Raw genomic sequence first — 12,972 nt, forward strand, 5'->3', positions numbered from 1 at the left:
ATGCGAGCCAGGCTTCCTTGTCCAGCAGTCCTGACCTCACAAATGTGCTTCTGGAAGCCCCTGTACACACGGTCGGAGATTTCGACAACCAAATCCGTCGGATTTTCTCAGTCGGATCTTGTCCGAAACTGTTGCATACACACGGTCGGACTAAGTTGTCGAAAAATCCGATCTTTCAGAACGTGATGACGTAATTTCATTACGATGGGACTACATTCAGGCTAGTAGCCAATAGTTTTGATGTAGGAATTTGATCTGAGCATGCGTGGCACTTTGTCCGATCGGAATTCTCTACACATGATCGGAGTATGTCCGACCGGCCCAGTTGGTCGGGAAATATTTCCAACATGTTGGAAAATTGGGTTGGACGGATATTCCGACGGAATCAGTCCGATGCATACCACACACAGTCGGATTATCCGACGGCACGGTCCGATAGGACACATACCGACGGATTCTCCGACCGCGTGTACAGGGGCGAAGAACGGTCAAACATTCCCATAGGCATACTCCTAAATGTTGTGGACGGCCTTTCCAGAAGAGTTGAAGCTGTTATAGCGGCAAAGGGTGGGCCACCACTAATTAAACCCTACGGACTAAGACTGGGATGCCATTAAAGTTCACGTGTGTGTAAAGGTAAGGCAGGCGTTCCACTACTTTTGACAATATCGTATAGATTCAGTGAAAAAACAAAACTTACTTACATAGCTAAATATTTCCATAGTTAGCCAGGCTGAATAAAAAAGACACATGTCCGTCAAGTTCAACCAAATGAAGAATAAATGAATACATTTCCTACATCCATCGACAGAAACCTCAACCCTCTGCTGATTCAGAGACAGGCAGAAAATCCTTCTAAAGCATGGTCCAGATTGCTTCAGCATGGGAAATAAATTCTTCCTGATCCCCCAAGGCAATGGCATATTACTTGGATCAAAATCTACAGTAAGTTTACATATACATGTTAATAGCCAGCTTCAGGATATTCTAAGCCCTTGTACACACGATCGGAGATTCCGACGGAATGTGTCCGATCGGAGCGTTTTGTCGGATATTCCAACTGTGTGTGGTCTGCATCGGACCGTTTCTGTCGGAACATCCGTCGGACCAAATTTTCCAACATGCTGGAAATATTTTCCGACAAAATTCTCTGATCGGACATACTCCGATCATGTGTAGAGAATTCCGATCGGACAAAGTGCCACGGATGCTCAGATCAAATTCCTATACCAAAGCTATTGGCTGCTAGCCTGAACATAGTCCCATCGTAACGAAATAACGTCATCACGTTCTGAACGATCGGATTTTCCTACAACGTGGTCCGACCGTGTGTATGCAACAGTTTCGGACAAAATCCGTCGGACAAAATCCGATGGATTTGGTTGTCGGAATCTCCGACCGTGTGTACAAGGGCTAAGAAACACATCCAGCCTTTATTTGTAAAGCTGAACTCCAAGATACTAGTGACATTTTACCATACGTTCAATTAAATATATAGAGTACATTATAAATGTTCAAATTGTTAAAGCCCAACTCCACCAATTCACTTTTATCCCACAGTTAAGAAATATTAAAGTTTTAAAATTGTAAAGTGTTACTAAACCCAGGAGCCTGCATTCACCATATCTGGTCGCCCAGAGTACACAGAACATGGAAACGCAATCATTTTAGTAAATAATAAATATATTTTCATTTATTATAAATATGAATATAAACTGCTAATAAATTTACTCATCAGCAGTATATAGCAGTCTTGTGACTTCTATCAGTGTCTGGTTAAAGCTTGTAGTTACATAGTTAGTCAGGTTGAAAAAAGACACAAGTCTATCTAGTACCAATAAAAGAGAAAAAAAAATCATACAATCCCGTATACACATGTAGCACTTATCCCCCGAAGGAGCAGCTGAAATTTTCCTGGGCTTACCGATTACCTCCTCCAGCTCATACTCGTTGTCCTTGTCTAGGGGTTCCCATGGTTGGTAACCCAGTAATTGTAGAGACCGACACAAAAATTTCTTGTTAGGATTTTTATTTTGCATAAAAAGGTTGAACAAACTCAGTATCTAAGTTGGGAATAGAGGGTATCAGGGTAGAGTTTAGCTCAGGCGCTTGGAACTGCTGACTTCAATAAAAGTCTCTCTCTATGTACAGAATAGTAGCCAACAGGTAATTCTAGAATTCAAAGTCTCTCACACAGACTTGGTTGAAGACTTGGAAACGTAGTTACAAATGGAAGGGTAGAAATAGGAACTTTCCTTACTGTACCAGAATCTTTAAGCCAGTCCGGCAATACCGTAAGCCCTTGTACACACAGTCGGACATTCCGTCAACAAAATCCGTCTGATTTTGTCCAAAACTTGTGTTGCATAAACACGGTCGGACAAAGTTTTTGGAAAATCCGATCATACGTAACAACGTTATTTCGTTACAACGGGACTACGTTCAGGCTAGTAGCCAATAGCTTTGGTCTAGGAATTTGATCTGAGCATGCGTGGCACTTTGTCCAATCGTAATTCTCTACACACAATCGGACAAAGTCCGATCGGATCATGTTGTCGGAAAGTTTTAGAGCCCAGCTCTAAAACTTTGTCCGTCGGATATTCCGACGGAAACAGTCCGATGGAGCCCACACACAGTCGGATTATCTGACAACACGGTCCGATCGGACATTTTTCATCGGAATGTCCGACCCTGTGTACAAGGGCTAAGAATTATGGATTCAATCAATGTCCATGGCAGCTCAGCTTCCAGGCTCTTACTGAGCAGCCAGCCTTGTACATGGCTCGCTCTCCGAAGAGTCCTCCCCTGGTCGCATGTAGAGTTGCTGGGCCTCTCCAAAACCCGAGACGGCACTGGACCACCTTAGAATCCTCCTTCCAGTTACTGTGCCTCGAACTAGCCAGTTCTGAGGCTCAGTAATGCATGGATCCGCACCCCAGGCCATGAGGGCCCCTGGGGGCTGGTCAGGAGGACCAGGACCACAGAGTCGGCAATAACTTCTGAACCACGTGACTTCGGCACCTTAAGTACCCCTTCCCGGATTACGCAGTGAGACAAACTCCCACTGATTGGTTCTGAGACAGAGATTGGTACCCAATGCGTTCAACCAGACTGCATTCTAAAGCCTCCTACAGGTATACAACCCCACCTATGACCAGGCAGAACTTCTATACAACCCAGTCAAACTGATACCAAAGTACAATTTAGCACAATTAGCCCCATTAGACTCATTACAGTTTTGGACAAAAAAACAAAATTTAACAAATAGCGCGTACTCGTTTGGAGTACCAGCGCTACACACAAATATGTAGCATGTGAGCCCATCATATGCAGCCTGTATGCCCATCATATGCAGCCTCTGTGCCCATCATATGTATCCTGTGTGCCTATCATATGTATCCTGTGTGCCCATCATATACAAAGATGACGACATGTTGCCTTCCCCTGTATTGCCCATCATATGCAGCCTGTGTGACACCCCCCCCTGCTCACCGTCTGACCAGCATGCACATACCCCATACTGGTGGCGGGTGACGGTAGCGAGGTGTGGGACATGCAGCATGCTCCTGTGTCCTTCGTGGCTCTCTGTCCTCTCCCGTTCAGGTCCCCTACTCTCTTCCTTGTGCCTGTACCTTCAGCCAATCGGGGGACAGGTATTAGGTCCACTCCTCCTGATTGGCTGAGAGGCGGCTCAGTGTTAGCAAAGCAAATATTCATTTGCTTTACTAACCTAGCTGGGTGAACTGCGAGCGCAATGCTTTTTTGAAACCTATTAGAGCCTATATCTCTAATCAGGTGCATCAAAAACACCCCCTGCCCGAAAATGGGTCGGTTGCTTGAATAGGGGTGTCATGCAATGCCTGAATCTATCCATTCTACACAGATGGGGTGGCTGGAGAAAGGGGGCGGCGCCCGTGCGCCCTTATGGACGCACCATGACTGGTGACCGGCCTGAAGACAGCTCAAATTAGGTATTTAGAACACTCGTTTTTGAAAACTACTGACAGAGTGTGCTATGCTAGCCTCTAACAGAGAGGCTTGCAGTGAAAATTTGGGGATTTTATTTTACAAGAATAGCAGCGGGGGGGCGGGGCTGGGCCGGAGACAGACACAGAGGGGGATGACAGACAGGAAGGTGGGGGTGAGGGGGGAGGGGGGAGAGCAGAGGGGACAAATAGGTATGATATAGGGACGCAATTAGACCACGGTGATCAGGGCAGAGCAGCCCTGACTTTCGTGGTCTGTTTAGAGAGGGCATACAGGAAGTGGCAATTTCAGGGGAGTTTTTTTTACAGTTTAGAGGGGGGCAGATTACACAGGACAAGTGCTGTGCTGTATAATCAGCTTTAAGGGACCATGATCTGCAAATTTTTTTTATTGGATTAACAAACACACTCCTCATCTCCAGAGGGAATAAATTCAGTTCCTCTAATCTTTCCTCATAGCTGAGCTCCTCCATGCCTCTTATCAGTTTGGTTGCCCTTCTCTGCACTTTCTCCAGTTCCCAAAACTGAACTGCATATTCCAGATGAGGTCTTAGCCCTTGTACACACGGTTGGACATTCCGACAACCAATTCGGATTGTCCGAAACTGTTGTATACACACAGTCGGACAAAGTTGTCAGAAAATCCGATCGTACTTAACGTGATGATGTTATTTTGTTATGATGGGACTACGTTCAGGCTAGTAGCCAATAGCTTTGGTCTAGGAATTTGATCTGAGCATGCGTGGTACTTTGTCCGATCGGAATTCTCTACACATGATCGGACAAAGTCCGATCGGATCATGTTGTCGGAAAATTTTATAGCCCGGCTGGAAAACTTGGTCCGTCGGATACTCCGACGCAAACAGTCCGATGGAGCCCACACACTGTCGGATTATCTGACAACACGGTCCGATCGGACATTTTCGGTCAGAATGTCCGACCATGTGTACAAGGGCTTACAGGGGCACAATGATATCTTTCTCTCTGGAGTCCATACCTCTCCTAATAAAAGAAAGAACTTTGCTCGCTTTGGAAACTGCAGCTTATCATTGCATGCTATTATTGAGCTTATGATCTACCAGAACCCCCAGATCCTTCTCCACTATGGATTCCTCCAGTTGTACTCCCCCTATTATGTATGATGCATGCAAATTCTTGGCCACTAAGTGCATAACTTTATATTTATCAACATTAAACCTCAGTTGTCACATAGTTGCCCAATAGGAATGAGCCAAACATCTCCCCGCCCCACCCCCCCCGTTTGGTTCACACCAGATCATGCGAACAGGCAAAAAATTTCTCCGAACATGCAAACACCATTAAAGTCTATGGGACACAAACATGAATAATCAAAAGTGGCTTATATGCATGGTATTGCCATAAGAAGGGTTTGGGGACCCAGGTCCTGCCCCAGGGGACATGTATCAATGCAAATTTTTTTTTAAATCAGCCGTTTTTTCTGGAGCAGTGATTTTAATAATGCTTAAAGTGGAACAATAAAAGTGTAATATTCCTTTAAGTTTCGTACCTGGGGGGTGTCTATAGTATGCCTGTAAAGTGGCACGTGTTTCCCCTGTTTAGAACAGTCCAATCCCAAAACCACACTAAAAAAGCCAAATTTTGAAAATGAGCCAAATATATTGCAAGTTTTTCACGTTTTATTGCGTGGAAAACACGTGGAAAAATGCATGTTGGATTTTTGTGGGGAGTGTTCATTAGCTGGATGATTGCTTTTCATAAGGCTCAGTTCACACTAGCCCGATTTCAAAGTCGCCTGGCTTTCAGTGCAACTTTGGAGTGCAACTTTGATATGACCTTGATGAGACTTTTTACACTCTGTGGCACTGAAGTCGAATTAAAGTCAGACCAAAGTAGCGCAGGAACAAACACATACACTTCAAGTTATATAGTTTTTAAATCACTTTTATTGTAGAAGAACTGTATTTTTTATTTTATTTTAATGGAAATAATGAAGACATCTGAAAAACCCAATTCTGGGACTTGTAGCTCCCCAGTTGGTGTATCTCCTGTACTCTCCAGGTCTCAGGGAATACTGACGTCCCTTGTAGTTGAGCTCCTCATAGAACATCCAGTAGCCATCATGGACATGGACAGAGTGGATGTCACAGTAGCGGAATCTCTCATGGATATGAGGACAATCCTCAGTCAAATCCATCATCTGATTTAGTAAATCTCCTCCAGTATGTATACAGTATAAGCAACCAACTTATTCTGCATGGAATAAATCAATAAGTGATTTTATGATGGAGTGCGACTCTCATCCAGTGTATAGTATGTTCTCATATAGATGATTGTGTCTCTGACTAAGAGTGCCTATTGACTGGTTGTAGAGTACAAAGAAAATTTTGGGAGAAAAAACGGGAATTTATACATGGAACATCATAACCATGATTTACCCTGAAATCACCCAGCAAAGTGACGGACTATCTTGATACCAGTTTATAAAAATACAAATGTTTATTATTATATATAAAAAGTTTTTTTAGAAAAAAGAGGAATTATATAAACATAAAATTTCAATAGGTGCACAATATAGCTATAACATAGACAAAAAAATATTACGACGATATTTAGTGTCCAATTCGGTCTTTAGTTTCTACTAGTTTCGCGACTTTTCTGTCGCTTCTTCAGGAGACCTTGTTTGTCTGAAATCAGAGTTTATCACAGTTTACTTAACAGGAATAACATAGTTCAACATATTTGATGTATTATTTTACAGAAAAAACCTTAGAGCAAAAGGGAAAAGAAAGCAAAGGGTAGAAAACGAAGTGTGCAGCTCACCACCACAAAGATATCGAATCGCAAAGCATTTGGAGTTCGGGTAGTCCCTGCCAACTAGGCTTTGACCACCCTTTGGGGCGGACACGGGAGGTTCAAAGTCAGCTACAAAACAATAATCATAAATTCTTAATAATAGGCATGTGTAATTAAAAAACATAGCATTTATATCTCGATATGGGTACAAAATCCACATACCAATGTAGCCAGATCCTTTTGAATAGTGCAGCGTAGGAAAAGGTACGTCAATTCGGCAACGCTAGGGTCCGAGTATGGATGTTAAACATGCCCAGGAAGGTATTGTAATGGATCTGGTTCACAATAGACAATGCGCCCATAAAAAGTGCAGTGGGGGATCCAGGTCTCTGCCCAATGCACCATGGGTATCTATATGTGCAAACTTAACCTAGTAAAAACATACATACATATGAATCAGCCAGAGGGTATGTACTATATAGGTGGCTCTAGATTAATGGCCACCATAGAGGACGTTTAGGAAGAGGGGCGCTTACCGGTAGGCGAGATCCCCCCATGACAACTCTAGCCTGGAGGCCCTCGGTCCTCCGTTCTGCTGCTGTAGATGTGCGCCATGATGGCGCACCTTTAACCTCTGGCCCGGCGACGTCAGAGGCTCGACGCAGACGCCGAGCTATGACGTCGCCGGGTCCGCCGCTCCTACTGCGCATGCGCGAAAACGTCGCGGCGCGCATCAGCTTGAGTCACCGTGGAAACCCTCGGTGACTCATTGCTAGAGCGGACCTGGTACCACCCACAGGTGGGAGTCTTACAGGGCTGCCGGAGAGGCGCGTGCCCGCCCCTGGGAGTCTCCTCCCATACTCCACTCTATACACCATAACGATGTCAGATAGCTTGATCACAGATAGCTTGTGTAGTATCTCACACTTCGCTTAACATTACAAAAATCAATACGTGCAAAGGGTAAACAGGAAATAAAGTGTTGAATCAATTAAATTGGCAGCATTTTTTTACAGATATTTTTTTATCTATAATTCTCACCATACGTAGCACTTGTCTAGGAGAAGGTGATACAAAAACAAGATAAAATAGATTAGGGTACTAAGTCAAGACGGACTGCTGTCCACAAAGTATATTGTTTGCTAGTACCAAAAAATCGCAGTGATATCGGAAATGTCGGGAAATTGAGCTCACAGGATACCAGACAGCTTAAGGACAGAAAAAGGAAGAATAGGGGGGAAGAAAGGGAACAGAAAAAAGGAAAGAAAAGGAAACAAAAAACAAGAGACAGAAGGAGAAGAGAAAAAGGGAAGAGTGTGAGAAAAAAGAAAAAGGGGGAAAGGAATGAGAAGAAAAATTAGTTCATATTTGCCGTGAGAGCCTATATATATATAAAGAGACTGCCTCACTTAAGAAAATATTTGTATGTTTTTGTTTCTTTCAAGCCAGGTGGGACCAGGGCGTCTAAACGTTCTATCCATAGGGTTTCTCGTTTTAAAATTTCCCTATCCCAGTCACCACCACGAGTGTCCTCATAAATTACCTCGAGGACAAAGAATTTCACCACTTGTGGCTGATACCGATGGTGAATACCTGTGTGGCGTGGGGGGATCTCGTCTACCGGTAAGCGCCCCTCTTCCTAAACGTCCTCTATGGTGGCCATTAATCTAGAGCCACCTATATAGTACATACCCTCTGGCTGATTCATATGTATGTATGTTTTTACTAGGTTAACTTTGCACATATAGATACCCATGGTGCATTGGGCAGAGACCTGGATCCCCCACTGCACTTTTTATGGGCGCATTGTCTATTGTGAACCAGATCCATTACAATACCTTCCTGGGCATGTTTAACATCCATACTCGGACCCTAGCGTTGCCGAATTGACGTACCTTTTCCTACGCTGCACTATTCAAAAGGATCTGGCTACATTGGTATGTGGATTTTGTACCCATATCGAGATATAAATGCTATGTTTTTTAATTACACATGCCTATTATTAAGAATTTATGATTATTGTTTTGTAGCTGACTTTGAACCTCCCGTGTCCGCCCCAAAGGGTGGTCAAAGCCTAGTTGGCAGGGACTACCCGAACTCCAAATGCTTTGCGATTCGATATCTTTGTGGTGGTGAGCTGCACACTTCGTTTTCTACCCTTTGCTTTCTTTTCCCTTTTGCTCTAAGGTTTTTTCTGTAAAATAATACATCAAATATGTTGAACTATGTTATTCCTGTTAAGTAAACTGTGATAAACTCTGATTTCAGACAAACAAGGTCTCCTGAAGAAGCGACAGAAAAGTTGCGAAACTAGTAGAAACTAAAGACCGAATTGGACACTAAATATCGTCGTAATATTTTTTTGTCTATGTTATAGCTATATTGTGCACCTATTGAAATTTTATGTTTATATAATTCCTCTTTTTTCTAAAAAAACTTTTTATATATAATAATAAACATTTGTATTTTTATAAACTGGTATCAAGATAGTCCGTCACTTTGCTGGGTGATTTCAGGGTAAATCATGGTTATGATGTTCCATGTATAAATTCCCTTTTTTTCTCCCAAAATTTTCTTTGTAGTTAATATATAAGGATGAGGATACCATACACTCCCGTTTTGTAAACTAGGCACAACAATAGAACTATGACTGGTTGTAGAGGTTGCTACACTTTACTTACAAATTCTCATAGATAATCTACATCGCATAAGTGAAAAACAAACAGAAACATGTCTTTATCAAGTTTATTGTCAAGCAGAAAACTTAGAATGTTTTAAAACATTTAATGGGAATGATGGAGACGTCTGAAGGACCCAATTCTGGGGCTTTTGGCTCCCCAGTCAGCGTATTTCCTGTACTCTCCAGGTCTCAGGTAATACTGACGTCCCCTGTAGTTGGGCTCCTCATAGAACATCCAGTAGCCGTCTTGGACCTGGACAGAGTGGATGTCATTGTACTGGAATCTCTTATTGATTTGAGGACAATCCTCAGTGAACTCCATCATCTGACCTCTGAAGTCTTCTCTCTCGTAGATCCTGGTTCTGAAGGAACCTTGGTGCTGTTAAAATAAGTTACACCATAAAAAAACACAAAGCAATGTTAGAAAAGGCCACATTACTGCTTTTCATTTAAAGTAAAACTTCCACCCAAAGATTTTTTTTTGTTTTTTGTTTTTTTAGGTTTGGATAGAGCGTAGAAATATTCAAAATCCCCCCACATGAAATGTTAATGATTTGGGGATTTTTTTTAACCTTACAAGGGATTTAAAAAAACTATGGGTTAGCTAATGATATACTACCCGCTTTGAGGTTAAATTTGTCTGATTGAAACCTCCGATTGAGCTGTCTGTTAAGGCTTTTCTTCTGGTTTAACCCCCTTGACCTCACTAAAATTTATAGACGCTACTCCTCTCTTATATAATTACCTGAATCCACAATCACAAGTCAATGTTAGTTACTGTGTCAGAGAAGGTTTGCCCATAGCACGGGTGACATTTCCCGGAGCATGGCTGAGCAGATGTGCATAAAAGTAGGCACAGGCACGCGAGCATGTAAATGTGCATGCGTGTGGCCAGGCACGTGCCTGTCACCAATCCTGGCACTAAATGGGCTATTTAAACAAGGCTGCAGGATTGGCTCATTGCTGTTTGAGCTACAGAATTCTGTGTGTTTATCCCTGATTCCTGTGCCTGACCTCTCATCTTGACCTGGCTTGCTCTTGACTACATTTACCTGCTACCTGCCCTGACCTTGGGTTTGTCCCTGGATTCTGCTTCTGCCTTCTGTTCTTTCCCAATCTGCCCCACAGTGGATTACACTAGCCTGTGACCTGGTTACTCTTCTGCCTAACGTTTATGCCTGATCTGTCTGTCTGTTACCGACTCGGCTTGTCTGACCCTGGCTCCTTCTTCCTGCTGCACTTCCACAGTCTGCCACCAACCAAGCTCTGTGCCAGCTCATCTGTCACTAGCTTGTCCTGCTGCCATATTTGCCCGCTGACAACTGTTACCATGCAGACTACTGATCACAAGCACTCATGCCCCACCAAGCTCTCATGGCTGCTGTCTCACTACCAGTGGTCCCCAGCCAGAGCTGTACAAGAGACCTTCCATTTCATGTCAGGCTCACTAACCAGGTACGTGACCTGCTGACTGGGGGTTTGGCTATGATGGAGGTCTGAATGGTGCAGTATCTCCATCTAGTGACACCAGTACAACATCTTTTACTAGTCTTGGCCAGGGGGGGCGAATGCCCCCCAGCACAGTACTCCCTTGAGAGTGTAATGTGCATTTGACACCAGTATGATAAACACTGCCCACAGACAAATTAGGGTACTTGGCCATGTATAATCCAACTGGGCTCCATCACTTTTCACTATTTATTTTGCCATCATTAAAATCCTTGGCTGAGTTAGGGATTTTTGTTTAGCCCTACAGAACAGGGCAATAGGAGAAAGGAGAAGAACAACTCGATTGGTGCAGCTTATACTGGCAGGACAAGTGAAGCTTAAAATAGGTTTTCTTACCTGTACAATCAATGATCACCTAAATCAGGCATTTAACCTCATAAAAATTAGACTATATAGGACATTATCACCTAAAAGCCATAGACAGCTTTGGCCCCTAACCAGAGTATGCAATATGGTATTACCTGGGGACTCAGACGGCAAGACTTGATTGAGTCATTGTAGCCCATCCACTGCTGGAAGTCAGGATACTCTCCTCTATGGAGGAAGTACTGGTATCCTCTGTAGTTAGGTTGCTCATACAGGATCCAGTTCCCACTTTCCACATGAATGGAGTTGCAGCGGCTGAAGTATGAGGACAGGTCGGGACATTCAGAGCTACACTCGTAAGAGCGACCCTGGAAGTTCCTGTCCTCGTAGAAGATGATCTGTTGAATAATAAAACTATCAATTCAGGATCAATAGAATGGTCAAGTTTTAGAATTAAATGAAACAGTATGGACAATATTTTTGAATACAGCCATTTTCAACCAGGGTCCATTGGAATCCTAGGGTTCCTCCAGAGGTTGCTGGGGTTTCCTTGAGCTGTGGCTAATTGACCTCCAATCTGATGGTGCCTTCATAGATCCAGGTTCATCACCACTTGGCGGAGCCAGTAGCATGGCGCCAATGATCTTTAAGCTGTCTGGAAGAGTGGCATTCTAACCACCACTCTAAGGGAGGCATTCTTCCCACTGAACCAAAAATGTAAAGGGCATTTGTCCTAATGACCCCCCATTGGACTAATCCTAGCAGGGATTTTCCTGAGATGTGAAATTATTTCAAGGGTTCCTCTGGAGTAAAAGGGTTGAGGAAGATTGTTTTTAATTGGATCACTACCGCCTTATATATCACAGACTTCTGCCATTGACCTTAACCTCATTGAACATCTTTGGGATGAATTAGAATACAGATTGTAAGCCAAGTCTTGACCTACATCAGTACTTGACCTTACAAATGATCTTTTGGCTAAATGGTCCTAAATTCTTATAGAAATACTCCAAAATATTATAGAAAGCCTTCCCAAAAGAGTGGAGGGAAAATAACTCCATATTAATGGCCAAAGTCTTGGAATGGGATGTCCAACATCTCATATAGGTGTTATGGTCAAGTATTCACAAATGTTTTGCCATATAATGTATATGACAGCCTCAGCTGTGCCAAATAATGGTCGTCTGACAAGCTGATTATAAAACAGACCTCGGTATTTATTTTTTGTTACAAATGCACATAATTGTATAAAACGTAAACGTAACTATGCAGCTAACAATCAATTTCCACTGGCTGAACCATTGGCTAAATATTCATTTGATATTTCAATTCTTACCTTTCCCATTTTGCTTGTCTTGTCGGTTTGCTCCTGTTGGTCTGCACTGGTAGATAGCTGGTGGGAAATGGCCTTTATATACCCTGCAACATTATTCATATGTTCGGGCTTTGCCCAATCAGAATGAATAGCTATCCCATGCTATTGAGAATTGTTCGGTGTCTCTGTGAGACCATTGTTTGTGCCTTTCCCCTTGCATCAGCACCCAAATGCTTCACCTAGACTGCCTAACTGAAACAAAACCTTTGCTGCAGCAACCGGTCACTTGAATGGGTTGGAATCTGTGTATATGTGTGTGTTTTATGTAAGATGTTATGTGGTATAGGGTTTTGGATTCATAGTACCATTTTTATTTCCAGCAAATGACACCAAACTACGTA

At 43.0% G+C, this 12,972-nt stretch overlaps 2 protein-coding genes across 2 annotated transcripts in view; one reads left to right on the forward strand and one right to left on the reverse strand.

The window, feature by feature from the left end:
* LOC143975673 (gamma-crystallin-3-like) overlaps nt 1-12,972 on the forward strand; it is a 72,705-nt gene that overhangs the window by 14,492 nt on the left and 45,241 nt on the right. The gene's annotated exons all lie outside the window — the stretch shown is intronic.
* Nucleotides 9,493-12,721, reverse strand: LOC143975669 (gamma-crystallin-3-like). Its single transcript, XM_077478164.1, has 3 exons — nt 12,593-12,721; nt 11,412-11,654; nt 9,493-9,820 (listed from the first exon to the last, which is right to left on the reverse strand). The coding sequence occupies exons 1-3, from the start codon at nt 12,689-12,691 to the stop codon at nt 9,545-9,547; spliced, it is 618 nt and encodes a 205-aa protein (XP_077334290.1). The 5' UTR covers nt 12,692-12,721; the 3' UTR covers nt 9,493-9,544.

This window comes from Lithobates pipiens, unplaced genomic scaffold (genome assembly GCF_037356315.1).
Source record: "Lithobates pipiens isolate NorthernLeopardFrog02 unplaced genomic scaffold, aLitPip1_a1.2 Scaffold_13, whole genome shotgun sequence".
NCBI lineage: Eukaryota > Metazoa > Chordata > Amphibia > Anura > Ranidae > Lithobates > Lithobates pipiens.

Coding starts and splice junctions, on each gene's coding strand:
- LOC143975669 (XM_077478164.1), bottom strand. CDS start 12,691: ATGAATAATGTTGCAGGGTATATAAAGGCCATTTCCCACCAGCTATCT. Junction 11,655..12,592: donor AGACAAGCAAAATGGGAAAG/GTAAGAATTGAA, acceptor ATTATTCAACAG/ATCATCTTCTACGAGGACAG. Junction 9,821..11,411: donor CTTGCCGTCTGAGTCCCCAG/GTAATACCATAT, acceptor TTATTTTAACAG/CACCAAGGTTCCTTCAGAAC.